This window comes from Mustelus asterias, chromosome 17 (assembly GCF_964213995.1).
Source record: "Mustelus asterias chromosome 17, sMusAst1.hap1.1, whole genome shotgun sequence".
Lineage (NCBI taxonomy): Eukaryota > Metazoa > Chordata > Chondrichthyes > Carcharhiniformes > Triakidae > Mustelus > Mustelus asterias.
Genome location: NC_135817.1, coordinates 49,174,521 through 49,195,009, shown reverse-complemented (window position 1 = coordinate 49,195,009; position 20,489 = coordinate 49,174,521). Strand labels below are relative to the sequence as shown.

The window sequence follows — 20,489 nt, the reverse complement described above, 5'->3', positions numbered from 1 at the left end:
TGTTATTTTTCTTCAACAAAGCCTTCACTTCATCACCCCTTTTTTTTTTGGCCTCCTTACTAACTTGCAGGTGTCTGGCTGGGCTAGTGTTAAGAACAAACTCATCGATTTCTGCAAGTTGCTTAAAACATTTGTGGGCAAACTGGGCCATTGGATGAAGTGACTAGGTCTGAAATGCTGTGCATGGCAAAGATTTATTTCAGTAATGCCATGACAGCTTCCGAGGTGGCACCATGAAGACACTTTGGGTGGGATTTCTGGAGCCCCAGCAGCGTGTTTTTCAGCTTTGGCCGCTGGCAGGATCTATCTGCTGTGTTTTGCATGGCTCTTCCATCCTGGCACCAGGGGAATCCACCCTGAGGTGTCATCTTCAGCGAGACTGGAAGATCCCGCCACAGGAAGAGCTGGAAAATCCTGCCCCTAACCTCCATCCATCTGGAGATCGTTAACATCTATGAGGAATGTCTTCCCTTTGAATACAAAATGATCCATTCCAAAACATTCCAAGCGTCTGGATGGAAATGAGGAGATCATCAGTGTTTTTCATTGCTCCTGGTGATTGAAATGTGAAAGGCACAAAAAGCAGATGAAGATTGTGCTGCTCAACGAGATGGCCAGAACATGTCCCAAATAATTTCATCAAAAAGCAATACTCTGAGCAATGTAGACATCTGTGTCATGGACGACTTGTTGATTCACGATGAGAGTTTGATCATAGAGGTCCTCAGCGAATACACCAGGGACACCGAGGCATTACAAAGTGTCATGCCAGAGCGCAAAATTGTTTATCCAATTCATCCGTGGAACATGGGCATTGCTGGCTGGCCATCCCTAGTTGCCCTTGCGCAGAGGGCAGTTGAGAGTCGACCACATTGCTGTGACTCTGGAGTCATATGTAGGCCAGACCGGGTAAGGACGGCAGATTTCCTTCCCAAAGGACATTAGTGAACCAGATGGGTTTTTACAACAATCAACAATGGTTTCATGGTCATCAGTAGACTTTTAATTCCAGATTTTTTTTATTGAATTCAAATTCCACCATCTGCCGTGGCGGGATTCAAACCCGGGTTCCCAGAACATTAGCTGAGTTTCTGGATTAATAGTCCAGCAATAATAATACCACTAGGCCATTGCCTCTCCTGCAAATCTGAAATCTTATAATGATTTTGAGTTGCCTGGCCACCAAACAGAATTTTGTGTTCTGCTACTCCTCGGCTTGATCTGGGCCTTCCACGTGTTCAAAGCACTCTGAAATGGGGAACAATTTCTCGATGGCTTTTCTTTCTAGCCTTTCTTCAAATTCTGTTGGGTTTTTTGTTGCACTGCTCTCTCCCCACAGTTGCTGCTTTTTCAGTTGCTGGGCATTTTTCTTCTGTCTTCAGTCTTGCTGGTATTTTACTCAGTGATTTTTCCATTGTCTTTAGTGCTGTCAGCATCTATTATCATCATTTTGGGTCTTGGCTTTGATTATCCTTGGTTAGGATCGATAGAAACTGCTGGAGGCAAAGCTATTGGTAAACTTTACCGTTTAATTAACATTCATCTAACTATACATAGAACAAGACTTCACACAGAACCATCCCACATTAGGCTTTTAAATCACTGATGATTTAGACTGTTTATTTACATATTTACCATTAACCCTTTACACACCTCCCCCCATCCCCCCCAAGTCTCTGACTCTATTCAATACATTATTTACGTTATGCTACAATATTCACTTTTATTTAAATTATTACAGTACAGAAGCAAAAACCCAATTAATGAAATTTAAATATTTATCATCTCAGATGAGACAAACTGCAGTTATCTTATGTTCAGCAGTTCAAACCAGCCCATACTAAACAAGTTTTAATATTGAGTTAATGTCAAACATTCTGTTAGGGACCAAGACCTGACCCAGTATATTCTTTTTGTGAACTATATATAGAGGATTGCTCTCTTAAAAAATTCAGACTGGACAAAGACTTAAAATGGCTGAATCTATGTCACCAACCTGGAGACCTAGTGCTAGTGCCCCTGCCCACAAACCCTTTCCGAACCAAGTTCAATGGCCAGTATCAGGTAGCCAAAAAGTTTAGCGAAGTAAACTACCTCATCCACACCCTGGATAGGATGAGAAAGCACCAGCTGTGCCACTTCAACCTTCTGAGCTGCAAAATCTCTGTCTGCTGTTCTACCACCTGACCATCAGCATCACCAACAAGCGAGCTCTGGCTCTGCTTGGAGACCTGGCCCCATCTCGCTGCTTCTGCTGGAAATCCTGTACCATCGCTTACAAGGCTGATTCACCTCCACTTGCCTACCTCATTGTGTGAAGTCAATACCACCACCATCCAGCATCCATTTACTGCTCATTGACCTCCCGTGAAGGAGTACCTCATTGGGCTTTGATTGTGGACTCAAACCCACATGAAACAGTACTTCTGTTGTCTCCACACTGTCAATCTTTCTTTTCTCTATCCCTGTTTTACTGTATGGCAGTCACGGGCATTCAGCCTTGGATCTTCAGGTAAGCGTTCTCCAAGGCAGCCTTCACGACACACGACAGCGTAGAGTCGCTGAGCAGAAACTGATAGCCAAGTTCCGCACACATGAGGACGGCCTAAACCGGGATGTTGGATTTATGTCACATTATCAGTAACCCCCACAGCTTGCCCCTGGTCTTGCATAATCTCACCAGCTGTTCTGTCTGGAGACAATACACATCTCTTTAACCTGTGTTTAATGTTCCCTCCAACCACATTATCTGTACCTTTTAAGACCTGGCTGGCTGTAGAGATTTGCATTCTAATTAGTATTCTGTAACTTGATTTCTGTGTCTGTGCACTGTTGGAGAACAGAGACCACTCCATCTGACGAAGGAGCAGCACGCTCCGAAAGCTTATGGTATTTGCTACCAAATAAACCTGTTGGACTTTAACCTGGTGTTGTGAGACTTCTTACTGTGCTTACCCCAGTCCTACGCCGGCATCTCCACATCATTACTGTATGAGAGCAAAGGAAGCAACATTGTGACCTTCCTCCTGCATTTTGACTGTGTGCCAATAAACTAACACTTTGAATTCATCCTATGTCATGTTTGCTGTAGGGTTATTAATAAAAAATTGGATTGCACAAAAACCCAGGGGTTGGGAAATAGGCCACTCCCCATAAAGGGGGAATTAAATCAAAAATATCATTCTGTTTATGGATGGGTGAAGAAAGGAGAGAAAAGAGCTGTTTAAATTAACCCCCCCCCCTCCATTCGGAACAATTCCTTGATAGTCAGTTGTGTAAGAGGAATTTGATTCACATGTTACTAAAAAGCATGAAAACAAAGTTAACTGCGTGAATGACATTCAGTGAAGAAAGGCTTTAATCCTGCTCTTCATTAAAGAAACAGGTTTGTTCTGCAAAATAACTTGATACAATTCAAGAAAATACATTGTTGAATTCTGTTTCTAGTCCTTTGCTGAAGATGTACAATTTGAATTTTACACATTACTCTTTTAGCTTCCCAATGAATGGAAATATTATCATTACAATTTAATGTGATTATAAATTTTAATGTCAAAATGAAGGATTTTATTAGTGGTTCCTTCACGCTTCTATCAATCTCCTATCATTAGTAGCTTTGATCGCTATTGTAGCCGGTGGACCAAGTTTTTTCTGTGTCAGTGCCTCAACTGAGAGGAAAGGAGATTTTCCAGTTCATTGAGCTGTCTTCAGCCCGCGGATGTGTGGCTGTCAAAGTTACTCCATGGACAAATTCACTGCTAGTTAATCATTGCACAATAAAATTGGAAATTCTACAGTGTTTAATTTGATAGCTATTGAGATGCATTGCATAAAGTCTGACTTCAAGGTGATTCAGGTTCCTGAAAGATGATTTCAGTTTTCATCGCCATTTGCCTTGAAAATAAGATCATTGTCAAATTAAAAAATGAACTTGCCTTAATTTACTCTTCCCATTCTCATAATTTTCCAAAGTGCTTCAGATCCGAAGGATAATTTTTGGAAGGGTGATTAAAATTGTCCTGTGGGCAAATGCAGAGCCCTTGTACACAGCAACGTCCCCGTCAAAAGCAATGAGATAAATGACCAATTAATCTGTTTTGATTATGGCAAAATACTGCGGATAATGGAATCTGAAACAAATTCAGAAAATGCTGGAAAATCTCAGCAGGTCTGACAGCATCTGTGGAGAGAGAATAGAGCCAACGTTTCAAGTCTGACGAAGGGTCATCCCGACTCGAAACGTTGCCTCTATTCTCCCTCTACTGGTGTTGTCAGACCTGCTGAGATTTTCCAGCATTTTCTGTTTCTCATAGTCATAGATGTTGACAGAATGGAAACTCCATGCCGCCCTTTTTTTTTTAACAACTAAGCTAGTCCCAATTGCCCACATTTGGCCCATATCCCTCTATATCCATCTTACCCATGTAACTGTCTAAAAGACAAAATTGTATTCGCCTACCAACTAGTTCGTTCCAGGCACTCACCACCCTGTGTGTGAAAAGAATTGCCCCTTTGGACCCTTCTGCATCTCTCTTTCTGTTTTGATTATGTTTGATGAGGGGCACATGTGGGCCAGCTTGCTCTTCTTTTAATAGAGCCAGGGAATCTTTTACATCCACCTACATAGTTAGATTGGGCTTCACCTTAACATACCGTCCGTAGGCACTTCCACAGTATTGCACTGAAACATCAGCCCAGATTAGATTCTCAAATCCTGTATTGAAGCTTTAATCCATGATCTGCTGACTCGGAGGCCAGAGTGCTACTACTGAGCTAACCTGGCAGAGCTTGACTCATTTTTTTCCAACCTCCAACCGAAATACATTGTATCGAGAATATTTAGGAAAATTTTCTTCTGTTCCGAGGATATAGCCAGTTTTTTTTTAAATAATTACTGCCCTTAGTGATATTGTCCAGTGACAGTGCAGATTAGAACTTGTTACTATTGTCTGATCTGTGCCGGTAGGAGGTGGCACTTCTGCTGCCAGGAGATATTGGAAAATTATCCTCATTTAACCTTGGTGAGGCTCAAGGGGTTGGTCTGAATAGCAGTGTTGTCCTGGTGATAGTTTAAGGGGAGAAGTGTTGTCCTGGTGATGCAGATTGGAGGTTAATGCAGGTGTGTTGATCTAAGTTTCTATTTCAATAGCATTTGATATCAGCAGTTAGTTGGCAAATATCAGATAACTTGTAACTATCAGCCAGTCCTCTTTTACTTAAGAGTACACCCATTGCTGGGAAATATAAGATAACTTGGGGCGGCACGGTGATTAGCACTGCTGCTTCACAGCACCAGGGACCAGGGTTCGGTTCCAGCCTTGGGTGACTGTCTGTGTGGAGTTTGCACATTCTCCCCGTGTCTGCATGGGTTTCCTCCGGGTGCTCCGGTTTCCTCCCACAGTCTAACGATGTGCAGGTTAGGTTGATTGGCCATGTTATATTTCCCCTGAGTGTCCCAGGATGTCTAAGTCAGGGGGATTGGCGGGGTAAATACATGGAGTTACAGGGATAAGGCCTGGGTAAGGTGCTCTGTTGGAGGTACTTGATGGGCCGAATAGCCTCCTTCTGCACTGAAGAGATTCAAACCTATTCTATTTTTATTTTTCCCTTCAGATCCTGCATGAAATGGGAAAGATTTCGAAAGGTGACATCTGGAAAGATGAACCAGCATCTTCGGTAAGTTTCTGAGCATTTCTATGATGTTGCTTCTGTGGTCACATGGACTTGCTGCTAGAGGCCAACTGATAATTGCAACATCATGTTTTATCTGTCAGCCTTTTGTTCATCAACTGGGACCTCCAGCTGCTTTCAAGTAAATTCTTCTGTACATTATTAAAATAATTAGTACTACACTAGCATCCATGCAAATGTAGTGGGTTCAGTTAGTTGTTTTTGTCATGTGCACATGTTTGTGTGCTAATGAGGGGTGATTTTACTATCTATACCACCTCATGATTTCCACATGGAAGACTTCTCAATTCCACTAAAACTGCCATACTTAACCATTCGGCAGTTCTTCTTCCATTGACTCTCCATGTAACGTCTCAGATATTATCTGTATTTCATTCAGAGGAAAGTTTCTAGTGCCTTAGAACATAGTTTCCTTTTTTTATTGTTATTGATAAAAGCAACCTTAATTAAAACTTAAGAAAAGCTTAGTCAGTTAAAAATCTATGCTTATTGGTTGTTCCCTTATCTTGCTGGGACAACATTCAGGCTTGGTTGCTAAGTGGTAGGTAACATTTGCGCCACACAAATGTCAGGCAGTGAGCATCTCCAACAAGAGCGAATCCAACCATCTCCCTTTGACATTCAATGGCATTACCATCACTAAATCCTCCACTATTGACATCTTGGGGGTTACCATTGACCAGAAACTGAACTGAACCAACTATATAAATACTGTAGCTACAAGAGCAGGTTAGGGACTGGGAATTATGTGGTGAGTAACTCACCTCCTGACTCCCCAAAGTCTGTCCACCAGAGTGGCACAGTGGGTAACACTGCTGCCTCACAGCTCCAGGGACTTGGGTTCGATTCCTGGCTTGGATAACTGTCTGTGTGGAGTCTGCACATTCTCCCCGTGTCTGAGTGGGTTTCCTCCAGGTGCTCCAGTTCCCTCCCACAATCCAAAGATGTGCAGGAAGGTGCATTGGCCATGCTAAATTGCCCCTTAGTGTCCCGGGATATGAAGGTTAGAGGGATTAGTGAAGTAAATATGTGGGATTACGGGGATAGTGCCGAGGTGGGATTGTTGTCTGTGCAAACTCGATGGACTGAATGGCCTCCTTCTGCACTGTAGGGATTCTATGAAGTAGTCTGAAATTCTATCCACAAGGCTCAAATCAGGAGTGTGATGGAATACTTTCCAATTTCCTGGATGAGTGCAGCTCCAACTTGTCAATTCAAGAGGCTTGACATCATCCAGTGTGACTCCGGGTCCTCAGTGTCAGGCCCATGGCCATCTACAGCACAGTTTTTCCATCACTAGGAATTGGAACACGGGGATTTGTGCCCCATTCTCTCCGGCACTCCGTTATCATGCCTGCTCCAGGGATCTCCATTAAATTCTGCCTTCTGTTTCCAATTGCAGTACTGACATTAGTAGCAACTTTCTTTCTGCGCCTGCCCTTTAAGAGAGACAGACTACCTTTAAGAGCTTCAGGCTAGCTGGAACACATGCCAGCTTTGCATGCTGTTAGGCCACTTTTTGAATACGTAGCCAGCCAGCAGCTCGGATCATGTCATCTACATGCTAAAATCAGGCAAATGAGGCAGCAACATGAAAACTGCACACAGCAGCTTCAATGAGATGGACGTAGGCAGGTCACATGTTGTGATCCCTGTATCAGAATACAAGCAAGCCAATGTTTGGCTCGAACAATGTTGACAATCTTTTTCCTGCACCAAACTTGATCGTACAAATATTGGTTTTATATCTGATGCCGTTAGCTCCTTCACATTCAGCCGTTTTATACAACAAAACAGGACGTCTGCGACAAGCTGAAACTTTTGCCACAGTTGCATATTTTTCTCACTGTCGGGGCCGATGAGCACATTTGGGAAAGATGAGGTTTGGCACGACAATAAACTGAATTCCAAAAGAAGTTGAGGTTTTAAGGAAAGAAACAATTGCTGAACAAATGTAAAACAACGTCATAGCAATAAATCGCTGAGTTAAAAAAGAGGAAGCAAAAGATACTAGAATGAGTGTGTGTGTGAAAAAACTGAGACTGGGTGTATGGCAGACTCACACTAACCCCCACCCACTCTCACACACTCTGTACGTCCCTCCCTTTCTCTCCCACTCAGTCACCATCTCTTCCCTGGTCCTGCTTAAATGACAAAACTTCAACCTCCCTGGGCCCGACACAACTTTACCCTCTCTGGCCCCGACGTATGTGTCACCAGCCCCAACGTAACTTTACTCCCTGCTCTCCAGTGCTGCCATTTCTTGGCTCCCCGGCCTCCAGTCCCACCGTGCCCGGCTCCCTGGGTTCCTGCCGCAACTTGCCTTTGCTTCTCTCTCCCATGAGCCTTCAGGACACAGTTCATTGCTGCACCAATCAAAGGCTGTTTTGCTCCTTTATTTTTCACACTAACTTCATTGTGGTGTTAATGTAAGCTTGCTCGTGACACTAATAAATCCATAAACTTAAACTCTCCCTTACTTGCTGCTGATAGGCTCACTCGCCAGCATATCAGCAGCAAGCATAGGAGAGAAACAGCCTGTGATTGGAGGAGCAGCTCTAGGCAGAATCAAGCATTGAAACTCAGCTGGTTGACAGGCCACCAGGGCCGTGTAGAGGGGCTCAGGGGGGTGGGGGGTGGGGGGGGGGGCTGTGTAGAGGAGCACCGGGGGGGCCACGTAGAGGGGCTCCGGGGAGGGGGAGGGGCTATGTAGAGGGGCTCTGGGGGGGCCGCATAGAGGGGCTTTGGGGGGGCTGCGTAGAGGGGCTCTGGGGGGGACCGTGTGGAGGGGCTCTGGGGGTGACCGTGTGGAGGGGCTCTGGGGGGGACCGTGTGGAGGGGCTCTGGGGGGCTGTGTAGAGGGGTTCTGGAGGGCTGTGTAGAGAGACTCTGGAAGGCTGCGTAGAGGGACTCTGGGGGGGCTGTGCAGAGGGGCACTGGGGGGGCTGTGCAGAGGGGCACTGGGGGGGGCTGTGTAGAGGGGCTCGGGGGGGGCTGTGTAGAGGGGCTCTGGGGTGCTGTGTAGATGGGCTCTGGGGGGCTGTGTAGATGGGCTCTGGGGGGCTGTGCAGAGGGGCTCTGGGGTGCTGTGTAGATGGGCTCTGGGGGGCTGTGTAGAGGGGCTCTGGGGGGCTGTGTAGAGGGGCTCGGGGGGGCTGTGTAGAGGGGCTCTGGGGGGCTGTATAGAGGGGTTCCAGGGGGCTGTGTAGAGGGGCTCTGGGGGGCTGTGTAGATGGGCTCTGGGGGGCTGTGTAGAGGGGCTCTGGGGGGCTGTGTAGAGGGGCTCGGGGGGGGGGCTGTGTAGAGGGGCTCTGGGGGATGTGTAGAGGGGCTCTGGGGGGCTGTATAGAGGGGTTCCAGGGGGCTGTGTAGAGGGGCTCTGGGGGGCTGTGTAGAGGGGCTCTAGGGGGCTGTGTAGAGGGGCTCTGGGGGGCTGTGTAGAGGGGTTCCAGGGGGCTGTGTAGAGGGGCTCTGGGGGGCTGTGTAGAGGGGCTCTGGGGGGTTGTGTAGAGGGGCTCTGGGGGGTTGTGTAGAGGGGCTCTGGGGGGCTGTGTAGAGGGGCTCTGGGGGGCTGTGTAGAGGGGCTCTGGGGGGCTGTGTAGAGGGGCTCTGGGGGTTGTGTAGAGGGGCTCTGGGGGGCTGTGTAGAGGGGCTCGGGGGGGCTGTATAGAGGGGTTCCAGGGGGCTGTGTAGAGGGGCTCTGGGGGGTTGTGTAGAGGGGCTCTGGGGGGCTGTGTAGAGGGGCTCTGGGGGGCTGTGTAGAGGGGCTCTGGGGGGTTGTGTAGAGGGGCTCTGGGGGGTTGTGTAGAGGGGCTCTGGGGGTTGTGTAGAGGGGCTCTGGGGGGCTGTGTAGAGGGGCTCTGGGGGGCTGTGTAGAGGGGCTCTGGGGGGCTGTGTAGAGGGGCTCTGGGGGGCTGTGTAGAGGGGCTCGGGGGGGGCTGTATAGAGGGTTCCAGGGGGCTGTGTAGAGGGGCTCTGGGGGGCTGTGTAGAGGGGCTCTGGGGGGTTGTGTAGAGGGGCTCTGGGGGGCTGTGTAGAGGGGCTCTGGGGGGCTGTGTAGAGGGGCTCTGGGGGGCTGTGTAGAGGGGCTCTGGGGGGCTGTGTAGAGGGGCTCTGGGGGGCTGTGTAGAGGGGCTCTGGGGGGCTGTGTAGAGGGGCTCTGGGGGGCTGTGTAGAGGGGCTCTGGGGGGCCGTGTAGAGGGGCTCTGGGGGGCCGTGTAGAGGGGCTCTGGGGGGCCGTGTAGAGGGGCTCTGGGGGGCTGTGTAGAGGGGCTCGGGGGGGCTGTATAGAGGGGTTCCAGGGGGCTGTGTAGAGGGGCTCTGGGGGGCTGTGTAGAGGGGCTCTGGGGGGTTGTGTAGAGGGGCTCTGGGGGGTTGTGTAGAGGGGCTCTGGGGGGCTGCGTAGAGGGGCTCTCGGGGGCTGTGTAGAGGAGCTCCGGGGGGCATGTGTAGACGTTCTGTGGGGGCTGTGTAGAGGGGCTCTGCGGGGCCGTGTAGAGGGGCCCTGGGGGGGGCTGTGTAGAGAGGCTTTGGGGGGGCTGTGAAGAGGGGTTCTGGGGGGCTGTGTAGAGGGGCTCCGGGGGGCTGTGTAGAGGGGCTCCGGGGGGCTGTGTAGAGGCGCTCCAGGGGGCAGTGTGGAGGAGCTCCGGGGGGCTGTGTAGAGGGACTCCAGGGGGCCTGTGTAGAGGGACTCCAGGGGGCCTGTGTAGAGGGACTCCAGGGGGCAGTGTGGAGGAGCTCCGGGGGCCTGTGTAGAGGGGCTCCAGGGGACAGTGTGGAGGAGCTCCGGGGGGCTGTGTAGAGGGGCTCCAGGGGACAGTGTGGAGGAGCTCCGGGGGGCTGTGCAGAGGGGCTCCGGGGGGCTGTGTAGAGGGGCTCCGGGGGGCTGTGTAGAGGGGCTCCGGGGGGCTGTGTAGAGGGACTCCGGGGGCTTGTGTAGAGGGACTCCGGTGGGCAGTGTAGAGGAGCTCCGGTGGGCAGTGTAGAGGGGCTCCGGGGGGCTGTGTAGAGGGGCTCCGGGGGCTGTGTAGAGGGACTCCGGGGGCCTGTGTAGAGGCGCTCCAGGGGGCTGTGTAGAGGGACTCCGGGGGCCTGTGTAGAGGGACTCCGGGGGCCTGTGTAGAGGGACTCCAGGGGGCAGTGTGGAGGAGCTCCGGGGGCCTGTGTAGAGGGACTCCAGGGGGCCTGTGTAGAGGGACTCCAGGGGGCAGTGTGGAGGAGCTCCGGGGGCCTGTGGAGAGGGACTCCAGGGGGCCTGTGTAGAGGGACTCCGGGGGGCTGTGTGGAGGAGCTCCGGGGGGCTGTGTAGAGGGGCTCCAGGGGGCTGTGTAGAGGGGCTCCGGGGGAGGGGAGGGTGCTGCGTAGAGGGTCTCGGGGGGGAGGGGGCTGCGTAGAGGGGCTCTGGGGGGGGCTGCATTCGGCATGCGGGTTGTACCTTGGACAAGCCTACTCTGGGAGAACAACAATTTGAGTCTTTGACCATTTTATTCTGTGTGCACGACTCCCTCTCAGAACCCCTGTACACAGTGGAACAACTTGCCTCCTTCAGTTTCAAACCCGGGCTTGCAGGAAAACTGATGAAATTCTGGGATCTCCTTTCCTGTGCGGTTGAGAATTCAAGCATGTAACCTCCGGTTGTTGACTTATCTTTGCAATTCTACCTTTGTCCCTCACGAGTTGAGCCTTCTGTTTGGTTGAAGTCTTGCTTGTGTTTTGAAAGTAGCTTTTCGGTTTGCCGGGTCTCTGATGTCGATCTGTTTATTTCAGGATGTCCCTGCTCAGCCGTTCAAGATGACATTCTGGGAGAGGAACCTGCCTTCAGTTTCAGGAAGTTTCACACTTCTGGGATGGTCAACATTGCTCGTCTCTGCAGCTGCCGCGGGGCTCTTTGCGTATCAGAAGGGACTGCTGAGAAAGAATTAAGTGGGGGATACTTTGGAGCCAGACCCGTCACCTCTTCCTAAGTGCACAGTTTCACAGTCACTATCTGCCAGCTGTGAATCTTCTAAAAATATTTCTGCTCTGCTGATTCATACAATAATTTCATTTCCCATGAGGAAAACTACATACGAAAATGTCATTGTGAATCTTTATTCCTTTGTATGCTCCATGAATTTTACTCTAACCCACTGGGACACAATGAGTCATAATTGAACCGGCTGTTGGTATTAGGAATCCATGCTTTTGCATGTATCTGCTTTCTTTTGATACAATTTATGTTAAATTTTTCTTGATTGCACACTTTACGTTGACAAACTTCAGATTTTTGGGAAGTATCTGATACAATGCGTAGATGGGCTCTGGATCCCCCTCTAAGCTTTTCCTTGATGATTGCATTATTGTGTCCGTGTATTCAGAGATAAATTTCTATCTATAGTTCTGCCTATAGAGTAGCTGAACCTCAATACAGAAACCATTGCATAATATTTAGAACTAAGTATTATTAAAAAACCAACAATCCTCGTGGTTATCCATCTTAGTGATTCCTTTTTAAGCTCCTAAATTGTAATTAATGCCTTTGAGATGCATATAAAATCTAATTAACAAAAATTTGAGAAAATGACACTCAAGTTTTGTACAGGGGTACTTGCTGGTATTATACTTCATCTCCAGCTGGTGCTTTGTCTCCATAGCCGATGTGAAAACCTGATTAATCCAGGCAGTAGACTTGAAGGCAACTAAGGCATTTTCATCTGTATACCATGAGGAGGTGTGGATTTACGGAGCCCTCAAGAGTGGGAAATGTGCTGTGAATTAGTTAGGCAGGATGAAGGTTGAGATGTTGAGGTAAAGTCAGCGGAGTTTTTGTGGTATGTCAAGCCTTAGACAGACCTGTGGTGGGTTCATATTTGTAATACGTTTGCATGCCACAAATCATTAGTGTGAGATAGTTTTTAATAAAACCCTACCCTTGGGGTAAGTCAGCAGTGCCCTTGTGACACCCAGTTCACAATTGTTTAAAGGTAGGGCTTGCACCAATTGGCTTTGTGCGGTTACGTGTAATGTTAGTGGTTGACAGATGTGAGTAATCACATCCTGGGATATACAAGGCCACCTCTGGCGTTGACTTTCACCCATCTCCAGTTAAGAGCATCACCAGTGATACACCCATGGTCAGGCTAATTCTTACCTTTGCAATGGTTCATGTTTGCCAGCTGCTTCTTGACCTTGAGGCCCCAGTGCTTCTTGCTGCTCCAGGTCCTTCCTCCCCCTAGCCCTGTGCCAAGCTGTGAAGGGCCCTCCTCCTTATTTGGATGAGAACAATTACCAAGAGGGTTGCCTGCAGCCTGCATCATCAATGCCTCAGTGGATGTGTGAGTTTGACTTTTTAATGAGCATTCATGAGATGTAAATGATGGCAAATGTGGTTCCCAACACTGATCAGCAGGAAACTTGACCTGCCTTAACCTGCCATCAAAGTCAGAAGAACAAAATTCCAAACTAATTTCCCACCGGTAAAAAAGTGACTTTCTCCATCACTGCCACGATTCCTGCTGCTCGCAGGAGTGGGAACATTTCTGCCCAATATTTCAATTATCCCCGCTGAGAGTGATCTTGGACAATATCCTGTACAGTGCTTAGTAGGGAGGGTCAACTGAGCCTGCAAGTTCAGCCACGTCCCACAGGGCGACGCATACAACATTGAACACTATACGAACATTCAGGAAAGAGTGAACAAAAAACACAACATTGTTTCCGCTAGAAACAATGGAGAATGGGGATGAGAAAAAAAATCAGCCATGATTGAATGGCGGAGCAGACTCGAAGGGCCGAGTGGCCTAATTCTGCTCCTATGTCTTATAAAAGAAACATCTCTAAATCACCATATAATCATAAATACATGCAAAGCATGAGGAGTGCAAGTACGTTTGAGCACTCAACAGTCTCAACAAATAACAAAGATGCACACATGAATAAAGTGAAATCAATGCAATATTTACATGTGAAACTTAAGTTTGAGGAACACCTGTGTCACCTTTCAGCTCTCGAGCCTTATGTTACCAGCAAGGTATTTAGACAGGAAAGTTGTGGCCATGGTGCAAAACCTCCCTGTTTGACCAGGAAGCTCTTTTCTAGCCAGCCTGTACCCGCTGCATCGTCAGCCACAGCAAGTTTCACCACTGAAAAATTCCCCCAACGCTGAACCGTACATGTTTTCCGTGACGGCCACTGGCACTTAGAATTTTAATTATAATCATGTGGGAAATGGGGAAATGAGAACACAAGTGGCGCAAGGTCCCAATTATGATGCTGAAAAGCAGGACACTAACAAAATCCGAACCTCATCTTTCACGAGGAATTCATTTTAAAAAGCGTTGCTCGTGTTCTAATTTATAATTTATATTTAAAAGGTAGATTTATATTTAGATTGATTAAAATAACACCTAACTTTATGCAACTTTAAATATCAAAAGCATGGTTCTGAATTTATTCAATTTTAATAATCAACACTATGGTACTTAGTTACAGATTTTTAAATCAAATGAGCTTATTAAAAGATCATACTGAAATAGACTGATAAGATCTTTGTGATCATGAGTGATTTAATCCTGACTTTCCGATTTACATTTGCGAATGAATTCCCTGGCAATCCTGATGCCCTTTTTTCTTTCAAATGTTCTTCCTTATTCAGATTGCCACATAATTATTGAAAATGAATCTAATTATACCAGAATAAACTAAGTTCTGGTCTAAATCCTAACCAATCATTAATTGGGCAAAAAAATTATTTTGCCCTCTTAATAATTATGGTGGTGCTTTTAAAAATTTAATAATGGAGCAAATTGAGATAGATTGAGAATACATTTACTGATTAAAAATTAGGACGTAGATTGATGCCGCAAAAGTCAAAACAATGAGTTACCATTTTGTTAAACTCCTGTATTAAAAGAAGTGACATTACAGTGCAAATTCATGTCACCACAATTCCAAAATGTTCAGACTATTTGTAAACATCAGTGTAAGTTCAGTGTAATTGTGCTAAAACAGATTTGGAAATACAGTGATGGATAGTACAATTTGGATATCAGTGTCTATGGTGAAATCAGTGTATTTGAACATTCTGCAGTGATGCTGATTCTGTCTCTTTCCCAAAGATATTGTGAGTCTAGTCTTTGTGCCTTATCCTCTTGTGGTGTTATCTTTTCTCAAGTGCCTATGTGACTCTTATCCTTTCAGTGTGCACATTGACCAGCTGTACCATTTGAAGTTTTATATTGTCGATTGTAACATTTTATTCCTGAACAGGTAACAGACAATGTCAACCTGATGACACCTGCATTGTGTAGATAGATGAATAAATCTGATTTTGAATTGTGTGCAAAGCTCACGCTAATGTCCGAACTGCTTGATAGATCTAATGATTTGGTTTTGCATAAGACCAGAATGGCAGGACATAGGTAATGTCTTACTGATCTACAGAATGTTAACGACTAACGCAGATAACTTTGAGAAGTAACGAGTAACTTGTGCTAGCAGGTTTAGCAATAGGTGGTGGCATACACTAAAATATTTGCTGTAAAATCTCGATCAACAAATCATGTGAGATCTAGCGTTTTAAATCAACCTTGTGCTTATATGACATAAAATGAATACTGTTGGTTACTGATCTGATAATAAAACCATGTGAAAATATTGCTGGGTAAAAGTCATTTAAAAGTATCTTTGAAATGTATAGTTCTTCCTCATTGGATCATACTGTATGCACCAAGAGCGTACATGCAACTAAGAAAAATCAATGGTGCAATGAGTTTATACCAGCAGTGTGAAATGGGCTTGAAGAGAATTGCAAACCTTATTTTTCATTGTGCCTGATCTTCTTTCCATTGAAATTTATGGAACAAAGAGACTTTGGCGCCATTTACAACAGATCTACATAAGCATGAACCTGGTGACTTCACCTCTGAGGGGGATATCAGAGGTGAGCAGCTAAGGTAGCCATAACGTCTCAGACAACTCTAGACTCAAGGGGCACCAGGGAGAACACGGGCATCAGAGAACTGCAGCTCAGAGATGGGGGGGCTGAGGGTCACTGTCGCTATCCGGAGGGGAGGCGGGGGACGTTGCAGGTGGGTGGGTTTGGAGGCTTTGGGTGGGTCACTCACAGGCCTTACCTTTTCTTCATATTGGGTCATCCCTAGCTCCAAGGGGATGTGCCGGCTGCCAAGCAGGCATCGCTTCCTGCTTCCTCCATGTTGGATTGTGTTCAAGCAGTAGCTGAAAGTAAAGTTTATTTATTAGTCACAAGTGAGGCTTACATTAACACTGCAATTAAGTTATTGTGAAATTCCCCTAATCGTGCCTGTTTGGGTCAATGCACCTAACCAGCACGTCTTTCAGACTGTGGGAAGAAACTGGAGCACCCGGGGAAACCCACGCAATCATGGGGAGAATGGGCAAACTCCACACAGACAGTGACCCAAGCTGGGAATCGAACCCGGGTTCCTGGCCCTGCGAGGCAGCAGTGCTAACCACTGTGCCACCGTGCCGCTAGTGGGTGCTCTTCCTTATTGGGAGCTGCAAACAAGGTGGGAGGCAGCCACAAGAAGGGGGCAGTACTAGGGGCAACTATGAGGTCCTGTGGTCCTGTTGTATGAGAGGCCAGGCTTCAGGGGCAGTAATGGGGAGCTACCCTGCCTCATGAGGCATGAAGACCATCTCACTCGAGAAGACGAATGCAATGAAACCTACAACCCTCACTGTGTCAATTGTGTGAGGCCAGAGACTGGACAGGAAGGTTAACTGCACTTCTCTGTGAACTCTGACTGTCAGATAGAGCAGTAAAAGGGCACTCATTGTTCCCATGCAAGGCTGTTTAACTAAACAGCTTGAAGACCCCGAAGAATGAGGCTACCCTCACAGGAAATTGCTTGAAATGCTAATTCCACACCTCTCAACAGTCAGCTGCATCTCCTCAAGATGAATGTTGTTGTCAAATCTGACAAATCTTTGTCCAGCATGCCAGTTTAATAGCCAGAGCTAGATCGAGTTGCACAGTCTGGAGATGAAAGGTGACCCTTTGGAACACCAAGCTTCAAGAATGTAGAAGTGTCTTTCAAGTCAAATCTCAGCAGTACACAGCTCACATTGTGGAGAACTCCCAGGCAAGGTATGATGGTGATAGCAGAACCATTTACCCTGTTCAATACCATGTCTGGCACCATTTTTGAGTTGCGCTGACAGCATGCAGACCTTGTTGTCATTCATTCTCTGATGAACTTTAGTGCTATGCTAGGTCGGGATTGATGTTATTTGGCGGGGGAGAGGTTGTGGAATGTGTGGGTCAGATGCATGTCCTGTGCCAAGCTCACCATTCCAGACGCCAACCTCACAGTATCGGCCTCGGTGTGCCGGAATGATGGCACCATCTCCTCAGACAGAAGGCGATGGGATTCCTCCGCTCAACCTTGCAGTCCATTCCTTCCTAACCCTCATGACTCTGCTTTTGTAACTCCAGCAGCTGTGGGATGACCTGATCTAGGGGCATGTCATCGACCAGCGGCCCAGCAGAGTCCAGGCCTCCGGCATCCCTCTGCGTGCTGGTTCCCTGGGACATCCCTGCCTCCACCTGCTGTGGATCTTCAGCCGTGAGGTGCTCACCAGTGAGTGATCCAGAAGCCTGCCTACTTATTGAACCCACTGAGATGTGAGTATCTGTGCGGGTGCCAGGTGTGGGTGACAGCTGTGACACCTCTTCAACAGTAGGGTCCGAGAAGTCTTCCTCGGAGCTGCTGGAGTCTGGTGGGGCCAGAGGGTGCACAGGTAGTTCAGCCGGCTTTGCCTGTAAGAGAACAGAGATTGCATTAGTGCATTACAGAGAAAAAAAAATTGACTATGCACTTGAGACTTGGAGAGTGTCTTGAGGATTCTCACGTTTTTCTGCTGCCCCCACTTCCCCAGGCACAGACACGCTCTTCCTCCTCCCCTGCCAGCTCTCTCCTCAAAACGCATGAAAGCTCTGAGCTCCAGTGTTACTCTGGTCTGCTTGCTCACACTTGTTGTGGTTGAGTTTGTCTTGCAATGACACAGTTGGCGAGAGGGTAGGCGGGATTGTTGATATTTAAGATGGTGATGAAGTGTGGGTCTTCAGTGGGAGCTGGAGTGTGGGGAGCATGGCAGCGAGTAAGGAGGGTCATGGTGATTGGGGGGAGTGGGGGAGGCCTCCTTACAGGTGTTGGCAAAGGCTGAAGTGGCTGAGTGAGAGATGAAGTTGGAGCCGTGAGGGGTGCGTGAGGGGGTCCAGAAAAAGACTGCATGAGGTTCACTTACCCTGCCTGAGCGAAGAAGATTGTTCATCTTCCTGTGGCACTGCTGCCCCATCCTCTTCTGCAGTGAGCTGGCACTCACAACAGCTGCCACTGCATCCCAGGTGGGGGTGGTGACCTTCTTGGAAGGACGCCTTCTGGAACAGGAGTAGAGTGCATCCCGCCTCTGCTGCCCTCCATCCAGCAGTCTGGTCAGGGCTCCCTCTGAGAAACACAGCTTCCTGGCTGCCATCCCCTGCAGTCGCTGTGAAACAAGTGCTGGGTAGCTATTTATATGGAATTCCCCAGTGATTGCAGCGATTAAATTGAGCCAGGCTGGGCAAATCATAGGGAGGCCTCCATGAGTGTGGCGTGATTCTTGTGGTCACAAAAGCTTTGGTTAATCAGGCTCAAGATTCGGTCAGAAATTATGCTGGAGTCATCGGCGGGATTCACTCACCAGAACCGACACATCGCCAAACTCTGATAAGATCTTCCCCCCACCATCCCTGCAATTATTAGTAACCATTTCAACATAAATATCCCTCACATCCTTTGACAGTCGAGGGTATTATTTGCTAACAACACCAGGAAAAAAATTTGAAGATATTCTACTTCCATTTTGGGACAAAAAAATTAAAAACAACAACTTGACTTCATACAGCACTGAGTTGGCAGCAGCCTCCCTGCTGATTGTCATTTCAGTTCACCATCTTGCTCTCATGCTAATATTTCTGACCTCAGCCTGTTACAATGTTTCAGTGAAGTCCAACATAAGCTGAAGGAACAACACCTCATCTTCTAGTTTGGCACTTTACAGTCTTCTGGGCTCAACATTGAGTTCAACAACTTAAAACCATTAACTCTATCTTCCATTTTGATTTTCCACCCCCCCAGGTTCTTCTCCTGTTTTTTTGCTTTTAGGCAGTGCTGACCCTTTTTCTACTATTAACACATTCTGCTCATTTGTTTTCAGACAGCACTGACCTTTATTCTGCTATTAACCATTGCTTTAGTCTTTAACATTATCATTACCACTCCCTTTGTCTTGTGTTCCATGACATTTTAGAATTGTTTTTAGAATCCCTACAGTGCAGAAGGAGGTCATTCGGCCCATCAAGTCTGCACCGACTACAATCCCACCCAGCCCCTATCCCTGTAGCCCCATGTATTTACCCTAGTTAGTCCCCCTGACACTAAGTGGCAATTTAACATGGCCAATCAACCTGACCCGCACATCTTTGTCATTTAATCTGTCATGCCCTCCGATTTATCTCTGATCATTTATTTTCCTCCATCTCCTCCTCCCACCAGCATAGTGGGTCGGATCTCAAACAATGACGAGACAGAGTACAGGAATGAGATAGAGAATCTGGTGAACTGATGTGGTGACAATAATTTCTCCCTCAATGTCAACAAAATTAAGGAGATTGTCATTGACTTCATGAAGCGTAGAGGAGAACATGCCCCTGTCTACAGTAACAGGGACAAAGTAGAAAGGGTCGAGAGCTTCACGTTTTTAGGTGTCCAGATCACCAATAACCTGTCCTGATCCCCCCATGTCAGCTACGACTCTCATCAACTTTTACAAATGCACCATAGAAAGCATTCTTTCTGATTGTATCACAGCTTGGTATGGCTCCTGCTCTGCCCAAGACCGCAAGGAACTACAAAAGGTCGTGAATGTAACCCAATCCATCATGCAAACCAGCCTCCCATCCATTGACTCTGTCTACACTTCCCACTGCTCGTCAAAGCAGCCAGCATAATTAAGGATCCCACACACCCCGGACATTCTCTCTTCCACCTTCTTCCGTTGGGAAAAAGATACAAACGTCTGAGGTCACGTATCAACCGACTCAAGAACAGCTTCGTCCCTGCTGCCACCAGACTTTTGAATGGACCTACTTTGCATTATGCTGATCTTTCTCTACATCCTAGCTATAACTGTAACACTACATCCTGCACTCTCGTTTCCTTCTCTATGAACGGTATGCTTTGTCTGTATAGCACGCAAGAAACAATACTTTTTATTGTATGCTAATATATGTGACAATAATAAAATAAAATCAAAAAATCACTCCCCACTTTTTTGATAGCACAAAAACCCATCACATGTCTACCCCTTTACAGTTCCAAAGAAGAGCCTTATTGGACTCAAAACATTAATTCTGTTTCTCTCTCCACAGATGCTGTCAGATCTGCTGAGTTTTCCAGCATTTTCTGTTTTTGTTTCAGATTTCCAGCATCAGTGGCATTTTGCTTTGATTGATACATTGCCTTTCATGTAGAGAAGACATTACATCGGAAGAATGTTGACCAGATCAAAGAGTTTGTATAGGAATCAAATGACCAGACACATGACGGATGCAATTCAATGAAAGACAAGTGGAGTGTGGTACTTTGGGAGAAACAACATCGATAGGCACCATAATCTAAATGGTAATGCACAGTAAGAAATCTCACAACACCAGGTTAAAGTCCAACAGGTTTATCTGGTAGCACGAGTTTTTAGAGCGCTGCCCCTTCATCAGGTGAGTGGTAATAAATGGTAAT

General features: G+C 47.2%; 1 protein-coding gene across 1 annotated transcript in view; it reads left to right on the top strand.

The window, feature by feature from the left end:
* mao (monoamine oxidase) overlaps positions 1-15,324 on the top strand; it is a 155,252-nt gene extending 139,928 nt beyond the window's left edge. Inside the window, exons 14-15 of the mRNA XM_078232614.1 lie at positions 5,614-5,676; positions 11,458-15,324. Coding sequence (XP_078088740.1) covers positions 5,614-5,676; positions 11,458-11,613 — 219 coding nt within the window. The 3' untranslated portion in view covers positions 11,614-15,324. The remainder of the gene's footprint in view (positions 1-5,613; positions 5,677-11,457) is intronic.
* The last annotated feature ends 5,165 nt before the right edge of the window (positions 15,325-20,489 follow it).